The 22,197-nt window shown below is 35.3% G+C and overlaps 2 protein-coding genes across 2 annotated transcripts; one reads left to right on the top strand and one right to left on the bottom strand.

Moving 5' to 3' along the window:
- The first annotated feature begins 9,669 nt into the window (after positions 1-9,669).
- LOC122315080 (probably inactive leucine-rich repeat receptor-like protein kinase At3g28040) lies at positions 9,670-13,471 on the top strand. The gene is made up of 2 exons (XM_043130831.1): positions 9,670-11,681; positions 11,769-13,471. Exons 1-2 carry the CDS (start codon positions 10,135-10,137, stop codon positions 13,246-13,248), a joined length of 3,027 nt encoding a protein of 1,008 aa, XP_042986765.1. The 5' UTR covers positions 9,670-10,134; the 3' UTR covers positions 13,249-13,471.
- A 1,607-nt stretch (positions 13,472-15,078) lies between these two features.
- LOC122315079 (eukaryotic translation initiation factor 3 subunit H) lies at positions 15,079-21,798 on the bottom strand. The gene is made up of 11 exons (XM_043130816.1): positions 21,571-21,798; positions 21,344-21,460; positions 21,124-21,227; positions 19,299-19,365; positions 17,953-18,086; positions 17,817-17,865; positions 17,227-17,298; positions 17,041-17,142; positions 16,896-16,963; positions 15,905-16,057; positions 15,079-15,373 (listed from the first exon to the last, which is right to left on the bottom strand). The coding sequence occupies exons 1-11, from the start codon at positions 21,658-21,660 to the stop codon at positions 15,316-15,318; spliced, it is 1,014 nt and encodes a 337-aa protein (XP_042986750.1). The 5' UTR covers positions 21,661-21,798; the 3' UTR covers positions 15,079-15,315.
- Positions 21,799-22,197: the final 399 nt, after the last annotated feature.

The raw sequence follows: 22,197 nt of genomic DNA, 5'->3' as shown, positions 1-22,197 counted from the left end.
ATAATTATTATATTCTAATTAAATTAATAATTAATATTATATATCGAGTGTTTTAAATATTTTATTAGTTAAATTTACTTAAAGTTGAATTTTATAATGAGAATGTTCTAAAGCGTTTATGTTTTAAAGAGTAGTCATTTTAATTTTTTTTATTTTAAAAAAATTGAATCAAAAAGAAAAGAAAATGAGTAGACTATCAGAACAAAAAAGACATGAAAAAGAAACGTTAATTTATGTGTGCCGCGGGGCTATTAAGAGACTTTTGGTAAAATAGGATCATTTATTAATTTTTACAAGAAAACTACACATCAAATGATAAAGGGTCTTAAGGTTCAAACAAGATCTTTCATTAAATTTTACAAGTGAGTTATACGTCAAATGATCAAGAATCTTACGAGCCTCTTGATAAAATAGGATTTAACAGACTTAACGAAAAAATAAGAAAAGTTAATACAAAAATAACAGAAGTTACTATTTATAGTTAGATAGCTACTTATTATAATATAATAGATATATATATCCTTAATCAAATTATATTAAATTAGAGCATTACAGACATTATATTAACTGAGTTTGGTCTTTTACGTGAAGATCATTACCTTTGCTTTTTTGGTTAACAAGCATTTAATGCTTTGAACCCAGAAAGCAAGTTTTCCTCGAGCTTCTTGATCTCACCAGTCTATTTTTGTATATCTAATTTATATTGATTCATATTTGATTAAAAACTAGAGAGAACACGAGAGTTGAGAGACTTCGACAATATTATCATTGATATGTAAATCTACTTTATAATAAAATTAATTTTATAATTTAATATATCATATTAAACTACATGTGTTTATAGATTGATTTTTTTATGATCTCTTTATGGATAAATCATTTCTTAGTCTCATTATAGCAAACGCATAGCAAAATAAAACAAAGGGAAATTGATCCAACTAAGGGTACAACTAGTCCAGTTCAATCCGATTTTAGAAAATTTTAAAACCAAATCGATATTATATATCGGTTTTGAAAATTTAATAATCGACATGGACTGGTTCATTATCAAAATCAGAACTTTGAATTTTTCTAGTTTTGCTCCGGTCCGGTTTTTCCAGTTTATCATTTACACTTGTGGCACCCATAACTTGAGACTTGAGATCCAGTTTCTCTAATATTTGTTTTTATCAAAGAAATTTCACATTTTGTATTATTAAGATCAAAACTAGCAATTTAGCATATAATATATATAATATAATATACAAAATTATATAACAAATATGTATATATCGATCCAGTTTGATTTAAATTAATTTTCAAAATATGAAAATTAGTACCGAACTAATTTCGGACCAGTTACGAACTGAATCGAACCCATCAGTTCAATTGATTTTCTGATTTTTATTTTTTACTACACCGCTAAATCCAACAAATAGATTTTGAGCTTATGCTACATATCATGACGAGGAGGCCGAGAACGCTACAAAAGTGATTCCCATATAGTCTAGCCAACGGACGATACAGACGTTGCAGCATAACAACACGTACGTACAATTGGCCGTGGAGTACTGCGTTGTGCGAATGCATGGTGAGTCATGTCTCTAAGTTTTCCTTAAATTTGGTATATGCTGATCTCTAAGGCTATCTATATATGAGCTAATGGGAAAATTTCTTTTCAAAGTAAAGTTTCAAGATCAGGTCAGATTTTGCTAATTAAAAGTGTTGTTGGACACAACATGAAGATATTGATTGACCACACTATACCAACTTTATTTATTTATTTGATTCATTTTAATGATCACATACGTACTCTTGTCTTAATAAAACAATTATGATTTGACACAACAAATCAGACCAAAAGGTGCCAATAGACTTTAGGGGTGACCACTGATCGTGTAGTTGGAGTCGGATTATTCTTATATATCCTATTTTCATTCTGATTCTAACTCCGATTTTGTCAAAATTTAAATCTGAACTCATACTCTGAATTGTTGAAATAGAGTTGGATTTGAGTTTTCAGCTTTTGGGGGAGTTTTAAACTTCATATTTAGCGTAGTTTAAAAAAGAATTTTTTTGTGGGCTTTTAAATTTAATTTTTTTCAAAACTATTTAAAAATAAAACTAAATCCAAGACTTATACTAATATTTAATTTATTTTTATACTAAACTTATATTATAATATCTAATTATATGTTATCATATTATAGTATTATATATTAGAGTAATGTTAGGTATAAGCCTCAAATAGATCATGACAAGTCCCATACGAACACTTTATAAAAAAGTGAGTCTACTTTTTTACAAAGTACTTGTATGTAGTTTGTACAAATCATTTCTCAAGTTATTTATAATTTATTTCTACACTAAACTTATTTCTAGTGTCTAATTACATATTATTATACTTTAATAAATTAATATTATGTGTTATTAACTTTATATACTAGACTTAATAAATTAGTATTTATTTCTATACGAGACTTATACTATAGTGTCTAATTACATGTTACTATACTAATGTCTAACTTAATCATATACTGGACTTTCTAGTATCTAATTATATTTTAGTAAATTAGTATGTGTTATTAGCTTATTATACTAAACCTATTTAAATATTAGTATCTAACTTTTTTTTTATACTTGATAATGCATGGTAATAATATTATGACGTTTACATATACTAAACTATCATTAGTATAATGGTAGAAGTATTATTATTTTATAATAATTAAATCATACTAGTATATTATTGAACTATATAAGTTCTAGTTATATAAATATATAACTATATTAGTATATATGATAAATATATGTATAATATCAAAGTTGGATACAGAGTAAGAGTGAAGTCAGAAGGCAAAGTCGACAGAGATTGAGTCGGAGCATAAAACTCAGAGTCAGATCGGAGTAAGTCCAACAACACCTCCAAATCCAACTTTAAAATCAAATTTTTGCTCAGTGTTAGTCTACGTACAGTCCTTGCTTTTATAAATCCATATAGTTATTTTTAAAATTTTTTAAAATTATAAAAAGATATTTCTTAAAATGAATTTTTTTTCCTTTTGTCCTCATACATCAATAGTTTTGCACATTCAATTCTCCACGTGAAAATGCAAATAGAATTTCTCTTTTGCTTAATCCTATCAATAGTGAAAACACGTGACGAGGAAGGAAGCTTGCTTCATTTTCAATAGCTAGCCAGAGCTTGTGATGAATAATATAAATAGAGTTTTGTTACAAATCCACTATTCACATCATACATCTCATATTTATAACTTTTTATAAAATATGTGAGTGTTTTTTATAAGGTGTATAGATTTTTTTTTTATGAATAGTAACTGATGAGAAAAATTATTCATATAAATTGATAATATTAGGACCGTATATTGTAGGCCTACGATCATGTGGCTCACAAAGCTACAATATAATATATATTAATTTGAAAATAAAGAAAAGAAAAGAAATGGGCGGGGTGTTCTATTCCACTCGTGAACCAGTTTTGTTATCTTGTGACATGTACTGTCTTTCCAACGCATCCAAACCCATCACCCATGTTCCATTGGGTCCCATGCATGCAGAGCTTCTTGCACATTCTCTCCCACTTTCTCATGTTGTTGTCTTTATATCAATTTCATTATTATTATTATTATTATTATTATTATTATTTACCCAAAATACGTACAGCTCCAACTTAGGTATGACGACGACTCAAAATCAATGAGCTGCCATATTTCTATTTAAAATAGGTTTATTTATGATTTAATTGGTGCAGATGATGGAGACGTTGTTGTGTACTGCCCTACATTTGGTCAACTAGAATTACTCGAAATATACCATTAATCTTCCTTTCAAAGCTACGTACGTGCAAGCTTCCAAGAGGAAAACCTACTACATATATACACACACTACACTTATATCCTATAACAAAAAGCTTGAATTATTTAGATTTTAATCCATTATATAGTTGAGTATATTGTAATTCTTGTTGATCATGTGGCTCATTAAGATTGTCGGTGTAAAATCTCGGCTTCACACCAAATCCTGACAACTATACATGCAATTTTCATATGATTTGACCTGACGTAATTTAATATAATACGAGATATCACATTAAGATATATCAATTTATAAGTATATAATCAATACTTTTGTAAAATATTTTTATAGATAAAATATTTTTCATTTATATATATATAATGTTAGGATGTTTATCAAACGTGCATACTTGTATAAATAAGTTTTTTATTTTTATTTTTCTTTAAGCATTTTTTAAACATCCTTAATTATTAATAAAAAAATAAAAATATATAAGTAGCCACATTTAATAGTTATATATATATATATATATATATATTCGCACAAGGAAATTTTGTGGACAATGACTCTAATTTGTTTGGAAGTAACCTCGAAGACACGTCAAGGAATATTGAATAATTCAACGCTTTTATTTATTTTTTATTTTTTATTTTTTTATTTTTTAGTTTAGTACGTACCATGCAACATTTTTTGGGATCTCACATGAAAATAATCTATTATATGGTTTTTGAACTTATTAGTTGTCTTCAATCGCATGCAGCATTTTAATAGTTTAAAGTTGTTGCATAGGAAATGGGAATCAGATTAATTTCTAGGAGTGGGTTTCCAGCCTAAGTGGGGACTGAAAGATCACAAACCAATAATGCCCAAGGTTGTTAATTATGAGCTTATAGACCTAGCTAGTCATATATACTTGATCAGTTTTCAACTATATTTTTAGTGTTTTCTTGTGTCACATATATTCCAGTTCTTGAAGTACTATTTTTTGTTCTTTTAAAAAAAAATTATATGAGCTTAGTGTATTTGTAATATATTGTTCACATCATTTATGTGTTTTAGGGCATGATGCATGACAGCCATACAGCTTTACTAGTATTTTTTTAAAAATTTATATATGACTGTTTCAGATGATTTTTAATCGCTCCAAATATCTTAATTTTCATGCTAGAAATACTAATTTGTGATGATTTTTATCGTTGAAAATAATTATTTGCATAAAAAAATAACGACATAACAAATTATTTTCGATGAGCCAAAATCGTTGAATTGAAGATTCTACATTTATCATGTAGCCGTTGGCAAACCATTTGCAACGACATTTGAGACTATTGCCTTCGAAAAAATTAGCCCCAAATAAGGATGACTTTGCTGCGATAACATTGCGGTGAGAATTTGGGCATATGTCAGGCTTGGTTCCGAGCGGTATGCCTGCTGTCAATTAATTGTGGCAAAAGGCATTTTGCGATTTTGTGGCTTAATACCCTTATTTCTTGTAGATATGATATATAATGTCAATGCTCTACTTTTTTTTATTTAAAAGAGAAGATAACTTTATTGAATTTAACTTTATTGCATAAGCAAACAAGTTACATGAATCCAGCAGCAACTACTTGCTTAATACAAATATGTATATCCTCTAGATCATGGAGATCAAATTCACTTAAAGGACATCATTAGCTAGCAAGTGTGTAGCCACATTAGCATCCATTTTAGTATGACAAACATTCCAAGTTGCAAAAGACCTCAGTACAAATTTTGTGTCTTCAATGAGCAAGCCTCTTGGACTCCAATCCTCAATTGACTTCTACAGCTTCTTGACCACCTGAAGTGAATCACCTTCTAGAGTAAATTCACAGATGCCAACTTCTTTACAGAATAAGACAACTATCATCAAGGCATATGCCTTTGCAACAAATGGCGAGAGTTTAAGATCTCTTATGGCTTTGAGAGTGCCCAAAACCCTTCCATGATAGTCTCTAAGTATAGCCCCAATGCCAATTAAGCCCACTGAGTCATTGACAGATGCATCCCTGTTAAGTTTATAACATCCATTTGGTGCTTTGTTCTATCTCTGAACATTCAATGAACTAGGTCTGGACATACCAACAGGGACAATAGTTTTGATGGCCTTGAAACACCTCAGATCAATATGAGCTCTTTGGATTATAGTGTTAGGGTATCTGAAAGCTTTTCCATGCACTAAATCATTTCTCCTAGTCCAAATGAGTCTTGCAATTATGCCAGCTCCTTCCAATACATGTTGAGGCAGACTCTCTAGCATTTGTTCCCAGATAACCTTAAAGCATGTATTATTCATGAATAGTTTTTGTAGTTGCCTGCTTGATTGTCCCCATACATCTTGGGTAGCCCCACAACTCCACAAGACATGACATGAGGTTTCCTCTCCTTAATGACAGACATGGCATAGGTTGTCCTCTCTGATTTTCCTCCTGTACAAGTTACTGAAGGTGGGCAAAGCCTCGTTGCAAGCCCTCCAAAAAAACATTCTAATACCACTTGGCACCTGCAGCTTCCACATTGATTTCCAAAAGCCATCCGACATGGATTGTTTGAGGTACCACCTTCTAGATTGGATTGTAACTCTCTATGAAGGTGATATGCACTCCTTACTGTAAAGATGCCATTTGATGTGCCTCACCAACTCAAACGATCCTCTCTGCTACCCAAATTGAATGGCATGGTTTTTATGATGTCCACAATCTCTTATGAGAATAGGTTATTTAACAAATTGTCATCCTATTTCCTTAGATCTGGATCAATCAATTCAAACACATGAGTTTACTGCTGCTGTGTCATTTCTGCAAGTGTTTGGAATTAGAAAATAGGGTCATGGAAACTACCTATCCTCCCATATTTTAACCTGTTACCCATTGCCAATTTTCCAAATTAGACCTTTCAAAAAATTTAGTCCAGCTTTCAAACTCCTCCAGACTAGAGAAGGTCTGTGCCCCATTTTTGCATTTAGGATGGATCCATAGGCAAAATACTTCTATTTTAGGATTAGAGTAGGAAGAGAGGCAGGTTTTGTGAGTACTTTTCATCCTTACTTTGCTAGAAGTGCCAAGTTAAAGCTTTTGAAATTCTTGAATCCCAAATCACCTTGTTTCTTGGATTTGCTAAGTCTGCTCCACTTAACTCATTGAATTTTAGAGTGGTCCTCATTAGAGCCCCACCAAAACTTCCTTAATAGCTGGTCCAACCTGTTATAATGGACTGAGGGTAGAGAAGATACTCATGGTATAGGTGGGAATAGCTTGCAGGACAGATTTTAGCAAAACCTCTTTTCCAACAACAGATAGGTAGTTTGTCTTCTAGTTGGTAATTCGAGACCATACCCTATCAATTAACCCATGAAAAGTTGCAGTCTTGGCTCTACCAACCATGGCAGGAAGACCAAGATATTTCTCGAAAAAACCAGTTGCCTTTACCCCAGCTATTTGCAGGATAGTCTTCTTATTTTTAAATATGGTGTTCTTGCTGTAGTAAATGGATGATTTCTCCAGGGAATTGGATTTATAGAAAATTATGCTGTCATTAGCAAAGAAAAGGTGGCTAACTCTAATGGGGCCTCTTCCCATTGGGACAGTAGTGATACTCCTATCCCTTTCTGCCTTGTTAAGAAGACATGATACTGCTTTTACACATAAAATAAAAAGGTAAGGGGAGAGGAGAGGGGGTCCCCTTGCCTTAGGCCTCTAGAGGGCTTGAAAAAATCTTGGGGTTCTTCATTGAGAAAAATAAAATAGGTGACTGAAGAGATGCACTTCATTACCAGGGAGATCTAGCAGCATTCAAATCCCAATTTGCACATCATTGAAGATAGGAATGTCCATTCCACATGGTCATGTGCCTTGCTCATATCAAGTTTGAAAGCTATAAAACTTGATTTTCCTTTCATTCTGGTTGTCATTGTGTGGAGAGTTTTATAAACTACCAAGATGTTATTCTTGATGGCTCTACATGAAACAAATGCACTTTGATTTAAGGAAATAATGTTAGGCAGTACAAATTTGAGCCTATTTGAAATCACTTTAGCAACAATTTTGTATAATACATTGCATAAACTAATAGGCCTAAAATCAGAAACTCTTTTTGCCTCTTTAACCTTCGGTATTAAAGTAATGAAAGTTTCATTGACCCCCTCCAAGGAACCAACTTTGTTTAGAATGTTAAGAGCAAAGTTACTGACTTCTTCTCCAACCAGGTCCCAGTTTGATTGGTAGAATGATGCTGGAAATCCATCTGGCCCTAGAGAGCGTAATCCATTCATCTAAAACAGTACCACCTTGATTTCTTCTTCTGTAAATTCCTTCAACAGATAGTCATTCATCTCAGGTTATACTTTATGGGGCATATCCCCAAGGCATTTTGCTATACCAGAGGGGTGAGATGTGGTGAAGAGATCAGAGAAGAAGGTTGAGAAAATAGACCCAATCTGTAACTTTTCAGTCACCAGTGAGTCCCTGCTGTCCAAGACTCGGTGATTCTATGGATTTTCCTTCTTTGAGTGGCATATTGTAGGTAGTAAAATTTTGTAATTTTGTCTCCTATTTTCAACCAATATTGTTTTGCCCATTGCTTCCATTTTAGATCTTCCTATGCTAAGTACTGTTCAATCTCACTTTGCAGCTTGAAAATAGAACTTACATGCTCCCCTCTACCTTCTTCTTGCAATTCACTTGGCCTTGTCATTTTCATATGTCAATGCTCTGCAGCTTTTACTTATTTTCATAAGCAAAGAATTTTATTATAACATCCAAAGTACATGAGAAGGACGTTGGGATTAGGAACCCTCCAATGCCTCTAGAATTTTCAAATTTAGGTACTAAACAATCAAAGATAATTTTCAAAGTACAGCAGTTAGAGATTGTACAAATTTTACATCAATTATTGCGATTGAAGAAATCTTTGCTTCTTACTGATCTACAAAGTATCTTAATTTTAAATTTTAAAATTTTACATTTTATCTTTATCTAATCATTATAATTTTTGTTTAAATTAATTATAAATAAAATAGAAAAAAAAAATTCAATTTTTTTAAATCCCAAAATAGAAATAATATTTTAATTTTATGATATTTTTATTCAGTTTTTTTCAAAACTCTATAAAATGTTATAAGTTAAATAATTTCACTACTATTTACAAATAATTTTATCTCATATCATTATCTAAACGAGGCTAAAGAAACTAAAAGGAAAAACAAGAACGGGCAGTGAACCCTGTGTGCTTTTCAACTTAGAGTTTAAAAAGCACGTATATACCAGCTAGAATGGACACTTTTTTCCCTGATAAATTATTTGTACAAAGGGTAGTGATAGAGTTACTAATAGTCATTTTATTAACTATTAAATGAAATTAAATATTAAAAAAAATCAAATACAAAAAAAGTAGTAAATAGGTAATAAAAAGGTAATAATCCTATCATTTTTCTTGTAAATCTCAAATAGATAAGTTTTAGTGAGAAGTGGACCCCACTTTTAAAAAGTACTAGTGTAAAAAGAACTATTCTTTTCTTTAGCGTGATCTATTTTTTACAAAGAACTTATGTGATATTTGTCTATTTGAAACTTGTATATAGTATTACTTTTTTTCATTAGTTATGGAAAAAAAAAATGTTGTCACCGTAAAACACTCATTTTCTCGTACAAATCATAAGTGTTCTACATTTTGTTCAATTAACCATAACTAAATTAGACAGAAAACATATAATATGCTTGCTTTAACAAATTAATATGAAGAGAAATTAAAACAGTAGTGTTTCCTTAATTTCCCAGTGGAGATTAATTAAACATTGTTGAGAATAGTATATATAATATATATATAAGATATATAGAGAATCCTCCGCATGCAGACGAAGCGCAGCGACATGGTCCGGCAGGCATGCGACAAATATAGAAACGAACGGTATGCGCTACCTAGCTAGCTGGAAATATGTAACTACTACTGTTTCTTTCTGTCTCAGATCGGAATTCATCACACTCATTCATTAATATCATCTCCACTTCTCACTTAATTTCCAACTTCACTTCCAGTTCCTGTTTCACTTTCACCAACCCTTCTTCTTTTCCTTTTCCCCACTTCTCAGCTAATTTCAACCCCATCTTTTTGTTGATCATGTTATCTGTCTCGTGAACATATATTGTAACGTCACTTTTGCTTATCCAGTAGTACTACTGCAGTACTTATATTTCCGTTTCAAGGTAACGGTAGCTCAGAGTATGTTCTCCTGGGCTACTCATATCCATAGCCATAGCTAACTACCAGAGAACATCGATCGATCGAGAGCAGAAGAGCTGAGAAAATTAAAGTAGGAAGATCATGGGTTTCCTTGTATGGCTTTTTTACGTGCTGCTTTCAGTGGCGCCTTCTTTGCGTGGTTGCATGGGGGACGGCTATGGCGTCCCTATCCGACTAAATGACGATGTTTTAGGCCTTATTGTATTCAAATCAGACCTTCGTGACCCCTCTTCTCATCTTTCTTCCTGGAACGAAGACGATGACTCCCCATGTTCTTGGAAATACATTCAGTGCAATCCCGTCTCCGGCCGTGTTTCGGAGATTTCACTCGATGGATTGGGCTTAACGGGGAGAATCGGAAGAGGTCTCGAGAAGTTGCGACACTTGAAGGTACTCTCACTTTCGCGTAACAACTTTTCTGGTAGTATTAGTCCTCAGCTTGCTCTCACCTCTGCCCTTGTCAGTCTCAATCTTAGTCGTAACAGTCTCTCGGGCAGGATTCCCGTTTCTCTTGTGAATATGAGTACCATTAGAGTTCTTGATCTTTCGGAGAATTCATTCTCCGGTGCAGTGCCTGATAATCTGTTTCAAAACTGTTTATCCCTCCGGCAACTGTCGTTAGCGGGGAATATGCTTGAAGGGTCGATTCCCAGTACACTGCCTAGATGCTCCTTGTTGAATAGCCTTAATCTCTCCAAGAACCGTTTCTCCGGTACTTTGGATTTCACTTCCGGGATTTGGACGTTGAAAAGGCTTCGGGTTTTGGATCTTTCCAAAAATGCACTCTCTGGACCAGTACCAAATGGGATAGCAGCCATACACTACTTGAAGGAGTTCTTACTATCGGGCAACCATTTCTCAGGTCCACTGCCAGTTGATACAGGACTATGTCCGCACTTGTATAGATTGGATTTTGGCGATAATCGTTTCACAGGAGCACTTCCAGATTCACTGCAGAGGCTGAATTCCCTGATCTTTTTCAGGGTATCTAATAACATGTTAACAGGTGATTTCCCTTCATGGATTGGTAACATGAGTAGTCTGGAATACTTGGACTTCTCAAGGAATAGTCTAGCAGGAAACCTTCCATCATCAATGGGTGAACTTAAATCACTGAAATATTTGAGTTTGTCTCATAACAAACTCGGTGGAAACATCCCAATGTCACTGGTTTATTGTACTGGGTTATCTGTTATCCACTTGGGGGGCAACAGCTTTGATGGAAGAATACCAGAGAGTTTCTTCGATCTGGGATTGGAGGAAATAGACTTTTCGGGTAACAAACTGATGGGCTCCATCCCACGTGGTTCAAGTAGGATCTATGAATCTCTCCACAAATTGGATATGTCAAGGAACAATCTCACTGGAAGCATTCCTGCAGAAATGGGTCTTTTCTCCAACTTGAGATACTTGAATCTATCATGGAACAATCTCAAATCTAGGGTACCCCCAGAGCTGGGGTTCTTCCCAAACTTAACCATACTAGATCTTCGTAACAGTGCCTTGTATGGTTCGATCCCTGGAGAAATATGTGATTCTGGAAGTTTAGGAATTCTTCAGTTAGATGGAAATGCATTGATGGGCTCGATTCCTGAAGAGATTGGGAACTGTACATCTATCTACTTACTGTAAGTTTCAGAGTTTATGAAGTCTAGTGTGTGCATGATAATTTTGATCAATATGTATCAATTCTGATTATTATTTTTTAAATGCAGGAGCTTGTCCCACAATGATTTGAATGGTTCAATTCCCAAGTCCATTTCAAATTTAAACAAGCTGAAGATTTTACAACTGGAATTCAATGAACTTAGTGGGGAGATACCCCAAGAACTTGGAAGACTGCAAAATCTTCTTGCAGTAAATATATCTTACAACAGGCTGGAAGGCAGGCTTCCTGTTGGGGGTATATTTCCAAATCTGGATCAAAGTTCCCTGCAGGGAAACTTGGGCATATGCTCACCCTTGTTGAAGGGACCATGCAAGCTGAATGTTCCAAAGCCTCTAGTCCTTAACCCCAATGCCTTCGATAATCCAATGGGTGATCATAAACAAAGAAACAGATCCTCAAAGTCCAAAGAAATTGGTCGTCACAATTTCTTGAGTGTTTCTGCTATTGTAGCTATTTCAGCTGCCATACTTATCACATTTGGGGTGATTGTTATTGCTCTACTCAATGTCTCCGCCCGTAGGAGGCTTATATTTGTGGACAATGCCTTGGAAAGCTTGTGCTCGAGCTCTTCACGATCAGGAAGTGCACCCACAGGAAAGCTCGTTCTGTTTGATTCAAGGTCATCCCCTGATTTGATTGGCAATCCTGAACCCCTGCTTAATAAGGCCTCCGAGATTGGTGGCGGAATGTTTGGAACAGTTTACAAGGTTCCATTGGGAACACAAGGAAGAATGGTAGCAATTAAAAAGCTTGTTACATCAAACATAATCCGATATCCAGAAGACTTCGATCGAGAAGTTAGAGTCTTGGGAAAAGCGGAGCACCCAAATTTGATAAAACTGAAGGGTTACTACTGGGCTCCTCAAACACAGCTTCTGGTGTCTGAGTTTGCACCCAATGGCAGCTTACAATCAAAACTTCACGAAAGGCTTCCTTCAGTTCCCCCTCTTTCTTGGGCCGAGAGATTCAAAATCCTGCTTGGCACAGCAAAGGGGCTTGCCCACTTGCATCATTCTTTCCGTCCTCCAATCATCCACTACAACATTAAACCCAGCAACATCTTGCTTGATGAGAATCACAACCCGAAGATCTCAGACTTTGGACTGGCAAGGCTTCTAACAGAGCTCGAAAAGCACATAATAAGCAACAGATTTCAGAGCGCGCTTGGTTATGTGGCTCCAGAATTAGCATGCCAGAGCCTAAGGGTGAACGAAAAATGTGACATATATGGTTTTGGGGTAATGATTCTTGAGGTTGTGACTGGTAAAAGGCCTGTGGAATATGGAGAAGACAATGTTGTGATATTGAGTGACCATATGAGATTTTCGCTTGAGCAAGGTAATGCATTGGATTGTGTTGATCCGAGTATGAGTGAGTACCCAGAAGATGAGGTCCTGCCAGTACTGAAATTGGCTCTGGTTTGCACCTCTCAGATACCTTCCAGCAGACCTTCAATGGAAGAAGTGGTGCACATTCTGCAGCTCATTAAGACCCCAGCCCCACAGAGAACGGGATTGTACTACTGATAACATCAATTTAGCTAGGCACTGTGATATCTGTTAGCTTGCTTGTACAAGAAACTTGTTTCCTCATTATTGTCTTTACAAGTCTCTACTATTTCTGCTTCTTTTGATTGATGAGAATGCTCATGTACTAGTTGTTGGCCTTTCCCTCGATGTAAGTCTTTCTTATTTCTCTTTTCAAACTTCTGGTGGATTCTAAATATGATCATTGCCAAGTTTATGCGAACGTTCTCTTCAGATTCACTTTTAGAACCACATTTTGAGTGTTCCAATGTGAGTTGGCGTAACATTTTCTTTGCAAGTCTTCAATTTTAGATTCATATGAAAGGATTCCATAAGAAACATGAAGATTGGAAATACTCTTAAATCCATTTGCTTGCATCTCAAGTTATGAAGCAAAAGAAACTGGAAGCAAAACTTATAATTTTTGGATAATAAAACATTTGGAATGCATTGCAGGTGGGAATTCTTTGAATGTGACAAATTAAAATTCACCAATAAATTACAGATTTTCAAGTGAGCTTGTGAATCAAAACCCATAAATTCGTTCTCATCAGGAAGAGCTTTTAAATGTTGGGGGACCCACGGTTTCTCATTAGTAAGCAAGCACTGCTATTCTCAATATTTTATTCTCTCCTCTACAACAGAAGAATGTTCACGAGATGTGGTCTGTTGTTTGTTGACTCTTTCTTTCTCAACCCAAAACTCGAATGGTTCTGTTGCCAAATGCTACTTAACATTGCCGTGGGCGTGGAGATTAATACAATAATACTAGGACAAAAATCATTAGATGCTCCGAAATGACCACATACCACACTGCATCTAGACTGATTATCGATGTCTACTACTTCACGTGCATTTCTATATATTCCAGTAATGCTGATTATTATTGAATACAACAACATAATTCTTATCGAAGAACAAAAATGATTACTGTTGGATTAGAAAGACAAAGAACGTGTCGAGAGATTCACGTGCTTGTTCTAAAAAATCAAACCCAATCCGTGACTTACGACAAAAGGGTGTCCCCACCGATGTTCCATCTTCACAAGTCTCTTTTTCCTCGTGACTCAATGAGCATAAAATAAAGTAGGGAGAGGTCGGTGTGGCATTTAGAAACAACTTTTTCAATAGGCTTTGGAAGATGAGGACAACAGAGAACTTGTCATCTGTCCACTTTTACCATCAGTTTTTCTTCAAAACTTTTCAAGTTTGGGTTGATTTACATGCGAAAATCATATATTGTAGCTTGGCTTAGAGCTCAAAGTTCAACAAGATTAGTACAGTATCTGTTACCAAAATTCCACGTGTATTCTCCCCAGGTTTGATTTTGAACATTTTGCAAGTTATGTCAGATGCAAGAGGGAGAATAAACTAACAAAGATCTCGTTACCTACGAGGTAATTACCAGACGCTTTCTTTCTGTAATTGCCAAACAGAAATCACCGAACGTTCTTGATAATTCTTTGGAAAAACCTATCACACTAAACACTACGGATGTTAAAGCAATTGTATTTTTACATATATATATATTTTTGGTAACTATAATAGATCCCCCAAGTACGATGTTTATGTAGGACTTGTAAGGAACAGAAACCTACATTGTAGAGGTGGGACCGCGGTTACGGTTCAGCAGGAATAGTCAAGCCAATGAGTAAAGATGCCACAAATGCATTGTTGTCCTCTACATGGGTTTGGACAGGCGCTATGTGCCCATGAATTAATCCTAACAGCACGGGTCGAATGATAATGCCAAGGATAAATCCAGTTCGAAAAATCCTCGCATAGAAATACAACGAAGCGACTAGAAATTAAAGGAAAAGTAAAAATAAATGAAAAGAAAAACACCTCTTCTAGAAGCGTTATATAGCAACAACTGGGGTTTAAACTTTCTTGAAATTCTCTGTTTCATAATATTGCTATTCAGAAATAAAATGAAAAAGATACAAATATAATGCAACTTTGGATCATTTTCAAATAACATCAATAGTGGTCCCTCTCCCTACTCGATGATAACATTCCAAAAAAGTGCATGACGCACTGCGAGTGGACTTCACCAGCCATGATGCCTTAATTTTCATGCAAAGCCTTCATCAAATACAATCTACTGAAGTTCTGCCCCGCAACCCTGTACTCACGTATAAACATTGATAAAAGTATCAGTACTTTTATCAGTACAGGTTACAAGAGCAAAAGAGTAAAGAAAATTCATTGTAGTCAACCAAATAGAACGAAAACAGTATGGCTGGCTGTGCATCGACTAGAGTCAGTCAGGATCATGTGGACTTAAGATACACACGGCAATGGACATCGTTATCAAGAGATCAATCCCATGAAAATAAGATTATTTTATAACATCAAATGAAAATTTGAAAATAACTTGAGACAATGCATAGGCAGAGGGGGCGAACTAAGTTCATACAAAACAGAGATGCACCCAGGGGTGGGGTGTGGTGGGGGAGAGACGGGGACTGAACGCATCAGAACCTTATGGCATTAGCAAAAGTTAAAAATGTCCCCACCATGGGTCATAGTTTCGATAAATATATATATATTTTTTAAAAGGCAGAAACCTGAGAGGAAAAATTATTGCTAAGCTTACCTCTTTAAGTGACAAAACAAGAAAGAACTATGAGCGTCTTTAAAATTTATAACATACCCATTAATCTGGTTGCAGTAGTTTGAGACTTGATTCGTTATAAGAAAGCTATCCAACCGTGATGGCTCAGGGACTGGCTTAAATATGGGATTCGAAGGATCCTCCTCTGGTAATGGCTCTTCTCCAGCAGTTTTGCGTGCCGCATTCTCTGCCCTGAAAAACACACAACAGAACCAAATGTACATCTAAAATTAACAATTTCAATTACCATCTTGTACACTGTTAGACTTGCCATGAACTTTATCAGTTTCCAATATTACAACTAAAAATATCAATTTTTACAACATTAACCAAACATGTTTATTTTTCATTGAATGATACAGAATAATATTTTATGCCTAAATTGTGATCCATTCAGTGACATTATTTCCATTGGTATTCCACACGCATCCAGTGGGCCTAACCCTGCAACTTCACCCTCCACCCTATTCCTACATGGAGAAGTACCATCCGAGCTAGAGCTCAATGTATATTAAGAATCCTTTCAAACCAAGCAAGAATAAAAGGAAAGGCTTTCCTGTCCCACCCACTTTTATTTATTTATTTAATTTTATTTTTAGGTCAGGGAACCTCTCCAAGGCAGGGCCCTTCCAAGGGTGGGTGCAGTGCACGCGATAGGGGTTTACTCTGCAGGGATGCGGTCCAACGGGCCCTGCCTTGGAGAGGTTCCCCGACATCAAAAAAAAAGAAAAAAGAAAAAAAAAAAAAAAGAACAAAATAAATCTACTAAGTTATCAATCTAAGCAGATTAGTATAATAGGGTTTGACATCTCTATACATGCAAACAATCATAGGTAAAATCAAATAATTCAAATTCAAAATTTCTCCCTTGTATATAAATGTTAGTCTAATCATTACTACTATAATTTGTACCAATTAGAGACAACACATACAAAAAGAACTCCCCACCTATGGAACCCCAAAATCATGACACATGAAATATGATAGCAGAATAAGTATTGTGCAGTTCAATGTATGTTGATGATATTACCTTCTCTTCTGAAGCCATGCTTGCTGCTGGGCTTGCTGACGAGACAAGCTCCGGTAGTAGAATTGGAACTGGAAGCGACAAGATTTATAATGATCAGCAAACAAAAAATATGACAACAGAGCCTTAGATTAAAGGGGAACACGACCTTTTGCTGTTCCATTGACAAATCATCCATGCATTCAATCAGAAATTCCATATTCCTCTCCATAAATGGGTTTGTTGATAATTGTAGCCTATCATAATCACACTAAAAGAGCAACCAGAATATAATTAGAGTATAGAGAGAATTATTCTAGTACTCAAAACAATTTTCATAGACATCATATGTCACCTGGGTAACTGGTGTATCTGCTTCTAGCTCTGTCATAAAGGCACTGACAAGGGCAGAATTTGAAACTTTGATCTGTTGAGAGCAAGCAGCATCATAAGCATCAAGATGAAATGGAAACCAGAGTTTCTGCCTAAACAAGTTCCTTCACATAAAGCATCCACAAAAAATAAACCCCAAACGCCTACTGTCACAATATAAAAATAAAATAAAAACCATTGACGTCTTAAATGTTATGAGATGACAAAAGTCAATCAATCAATTATGCCATTCACAAAACTTGTTTATAGATACGAGAAATCAGGTAATAACTTGAGTTAAAAGGTACCAGAAGTCTTACCTGCCTAACAGGGAATGAATGCTCTAGGTTCTTCTCAAATTAAATTAAATATATTCTGATATCTTACAACTTCTCTTAATTATACAATATGTAGACGATTACCATGAGAACTTATTGGTATGCTCTACAATCAACAAGAACAATGCTATCATGTGAATGTTCATGCATCAGGAACAAAATAACTGAAGGTATGAGTATCAACATGGAAGTCAAGATATTGAAATAGAAGAAACAGTAAGCCTCAAGAACTTACAGGTATTTCTTCAAATATATCCACCCATGATAAGTTTTTCTCTCTCAACCTATTATGCAAAAAGATATAAGAAATGAGATTTCATCTGATAATGAGATTTCATGTGATATCGTAAAGGCAGAAAAAACTTCCATACTTCTCTCCAGTAAAATTGTGATTGCGGTAAAGATCCATGAATGAATCAGAAAGCTTCAACGCCTTGAGAGCTAAGACGCCTTGACTGGACCTTGATGGATCATAGATAATACAGACACAGCGTCTAATATTCTCCTGCAAGCACATTTTGGTTTTCAATAGGAATAATTAGCATGAAAAAATATATATTTTGATGAGAAGCATGAAAAAGTATATTACCTAAAGGTAAATTCTAATGACCAGAAACACCTTTCAAAAGGTAAATTCTAATAAAATGTTTTACATGAGGGTTCCAATACAAAACATTTAAAAACAAATTGAGATCTATCAGTTTCCATGCATAGAGGATCTAGAAACTTATAGTCAAAGGTTTCATTTCCTGAATTCATTTTTTTTTTTCCTGTAATATCCAAAATTGAATAGGAAGGAGGTGAACAGGATCTCATGTTGCTTGGAGTGAGTTCTTACCCTTTATAATGATCTCAAGAGGCTCTAATTGTATTGACTAATCCTTTTCGGACTATAGGCCTAAATGTGGCTTAGGCCATCCTTGGGTTGTCACAAATGGTATCAGAGCCAAACCCAACCATGAGTATGGGACTTGAGTTGGCCACCTATCATGGAATGGCCCAACAATGATGTCAAGATTTAAGGGAGGAGATTGTAATACCTTGGATTGAATAGGAAAGCAGTGAATGAGATCCCGCATTACTTGCGAGGGAGAAGTTCTTGCCCTTCACAATGATTCCAATGAACTTCAATAGTACCATTGACTAGTCCTTATGAGTATGAGCCCAAATGTGGCTTGGGCATTCTTTGGGTTATTACACTTTCCTTTTGACATTCTGACTGCCTGCCTATATGCAAATGCACCGTCTAACAATCCAATGGAAAAGTTGAGGTGCATACTATAGTATCAATTAACCTTCAGGATCCACCAATTAGGTCAATAAGGTAGCCACTTCCAGGCTGATTTGATAATCACTGAAGTATTAATTCCCAACATCACTAATATGATTTTCTTCAAATGATAGCCAATAGTTTATTTGACAATCAAAGACAACAATTTTATAACTCTTCATTACACATACATGTATTAAGATCCCCAACAAATACGTCTCCATACTGCAATCAGATAACATTCCATGCATATAGGAAAAGACAGGGGATTGAGGTGCGGAAAATATGATAAAGAAAAAGAGACAACAGCCACACCACCCATTTTCAATGTGTCAACTATTCATGTATAGAAAGTTTCTCAAGGGCGCATTACTTCAAGATTTCATATTTACAATCAATTTTATTTGCACAAAAATGTAATAGAGAACAGTGACATATAACCAATACCTGATAATTCATGAAGGTTTCAATCAATTCGACTGTCTGAAAAGAACCTAATAAGGTTGATTGGTACCTGTCAAATTGAAGGGAAGCTATTCACTGTTCTTTTCAGACATCTTATCCACTTATAACACTTGAAAAGAAGCTTCACCTACATACAAACGCATGCCTGTACTTTGTAAACTTTAATAGTTTCACTGCCCTATATAGTTAACCTCTTTGAAAAGATATTAGTTGTTAGAAAAGTTCAATCTGACGAGAATCCCCTTAGGTCCTGGTGAATTGGGCAAGGAAAAGCCAATAACAATAGATTGTAGCAAATTTGTCTATTTATTTATTTATCTCTAAACTAAGTTTTATTAGCAATCACAATGGCAATGTCCAAGTACATAGGAAGTGTACATCAAATATGCCTAGGTAGCAACAGAAGCGAAACTCCTGAATTCTAAAGCTAGAGAAACAGAAGCGAGCCATCCAATAATAAAGTGTATTGAAGAAGAAAGCTGCGCGGTCATCCATTGTCATTGAGCTGTCTTCAAAGCTCTGATCATTTCTCTCTCCATATGTACTACATTAAAAGATTTTTCACAAAAAAAAATATGTACTACATTAAAAGATAATCATTGTCCATCAGGTTCCATTGTGATCATTCGATCCTCCTTTCCAGCATGCTGAAAGATCTACTGAATGTCTAGATATCACCTAAATAGACCAAAAATGGCTTTCAATATAGTTCTCACTATCTCACAACGGACTAAACGATGATCCATGGTTTTCCCATTCCTCTTGCACATGTAGCATCATTCTATTACCACAACATGTTCTTCCTCAAGTTCTCCAAGGTCAAATCTTCACTAGTGCAGTCATCCTGAAAGAAAAAGTTGCTCTCGAGGGGCCGCACTCTACCATATGGACTTCCATGGAAAGGTTATATCGATGGGTAAGAAATCTTCATTAGAATGCAGAAAAGGCACAACCAAGTAGACAAGATCTATACAAGATAGACACCTATCTAGAAAATCATGAAAGTTTAGTCCATTAAAGGCTATTGAGGGTGTCCAAAAAAGAAAAAAAAAAAAAAGAGCATTTAAAAAGGAATTTTTGAATTCCTCTGTTCGTTTGGGGTCCCCAAAGATTCCATCATTCCTTTCATTCCAAATATACGGATACCAAATAAGGAAAGTCGGAACCATCTTCCACATTGCTGCAATTTGCGGGGTGCCACATAACACTCTTGAAGAATCAAATTGACCCACATTCTAACCCAAGCCAAACCAACCCAACTGAAGAAGTCACTTCACAATGCACAAGCAATCTTACAAAGGAGTAAAAGATGATAAACGGACTCACCAGTCCTCTTACACATGCAATGCTAATCAATCACAATGATGTGTCTTTTCCTTAAATTATAGATGGTGAGAATCTTCCCTAAAGCAGCCGTTCAAGCAAACAAAAACTCTTAATGGGGATCTTAGTCCCCCATATAGTCTCACAAGCAAAATCTGAGTACAACCTCCAAACTAATACAGAGAATGTTTTAAATCAAGAACAATGAGCATGAAAGGCCACCGGATTTCAACTACCTACAATTTGACCGTGTATCAGAAGATAATTGAGTAATTGTGATTGTTGGCAACTTAAAGCTGTTAAACCACGAATGTACGTATTGCATTGCCAGAACTGTAGTTCTTTCTTCTTCTTCTTCTTCTTTTTATTTATTTATTTATTTATAATTATTATTATTATAGATTTTAAGCATGTAATAATTCCAAGGGCAAATCAAAAGCAAGGCATAAAAACTCAGCAATGTATCAGCTACATCAAAACTGACCATCCAACGGTGTTGTTGTCAACATTAACCTCCCTCAAACATTTCATCATTTCGAGCTGGTAATTGGCACCTTCGGCTTCGTTTTCCTCATCCTCTTCCCTAATCTAAACATTCACAATTAGAAGTTATCAGAAATAATGGGTGGGATTTAAGAACAGCGAGAAACGGAGAGGGAGAGGGAAACGATGATAATCAGAATTTCCTCAAGAGGTTATTTTACCGGGAAGGGGAAACAGTTGGTAACTTCAAGAACGGTGCCTACATCAAGCCCGAGAAGTTGGCCCGTAACAAGAGCCGGTGAGAACTCCTTGCAGTGTTTGATTATCTTCAAGATAGCCTGTTGGTTCAATGAAATCATTTATAGCCCCCCAAAAAAGCCAACAAAAAAAAAAAAAAACTGTAATAGAATCATTCTCCTGTAAACAAAGTGACTGCAAATCGCATTACCAGACCCTCGATCTGAACAACACGCAGAGGAGAAGCAACCTCCTCGGTGGCTGCCACTTGGAGGAACGACCTAACCGCAGGGACAGCCATGGCGAAGGATAACGAGTGTACGGAGGACGGAAAGGAAGCTCCCTCTCTCTCGTATCTGAGGGCCCACCGAAGAACAAGAACCTACTGAATGGATGAAGGAGCGAAAAAATGATAGAAAGAAAAACCCTAGCTTCGGTGGGGTTTGAGATTGAGAGGCAGATGCGTTTTACTTGGGCTATATCATTGGGCTTAAAAGTTTCTACCGTGGGCTGGAATTGGAAATTGGGCGAGGAGAGAAAGTATTATGTCAAGGTTCTTATTGGACCAGATCCAAACAGAAAATGACTTGGGATGAAAATTAGACGGCAAATAATTCAACCATAAAGATACAATATTACAACTTATTTAGATGTTGAGTTAAGTTAAAATAAATTAAATTTTTTATAAATAATAATGAATTGAGATGGTGAAGTGAGTTTTGTGAGACTTACTTACAATGAGTTTAGATGTATTTATAGAAAATTGAAAAAGGTTGTGGGTCTCATGTATAAAAATGTGTTGAGTTGAAAAAAGTTATAGATCCCATGTGTAAAGAGG

Source organism: Carya illinoinensis, chromosome 1 (genome assembly GCF_018687715.1).
Source record: "Carya illinoinensis cultivar Pawnee chromosome 1, C.illinoinensisPawnee_v1, whole genome shotgun sequence".
NCBI lineage: Eukaryota > Viridiplantae > Streptophyta > Magnoliopsida > Fagales > Juglandaceae > Carya > Carya illinoinensis.
This window is presented reverse-complemented; position numbering and strand designations above follow the sequence as displayed.

Bases quoted from the DNA above. Each gene is read 5' to 3' on its own strand.
- LOC122315079 (XM_043130816.1), bottom strand. From the start codon at position 21,660: ATGGCTGTCCCTGCGGTTAGGTCGTTCCTCCAAGTGGCAGCCACCGAG. The intron at 18,087-19,298 runs GTATTGGTTATA...ATGTGCTTGCAG, and splicing joins AAACCTTCATGAATTATCAG to GAGAATATTAGACGCTGTGT. The intron at 17,143-17,226 runs GTGACATATGAT...TTGCTCTTTTAG, and splicing joins CAGATACACCAGTTACCCAG to TGTGATTATGATAGGCTACA.
- LOC122315080 (XM_043130831.1), top strand. From the start codon at position 10,135: ATGGGTTTCCTTGTATGGCTTTTTTACGTGCTGCTTTCAGTGGCGCCT. The intron at 11,682-11,768 runs GTAAGTTTCAGA...TTTTAAATGCAG, and splicing joins TGTACATCTATCTACTTACT to GAGCTTGTCCCACAATGATT.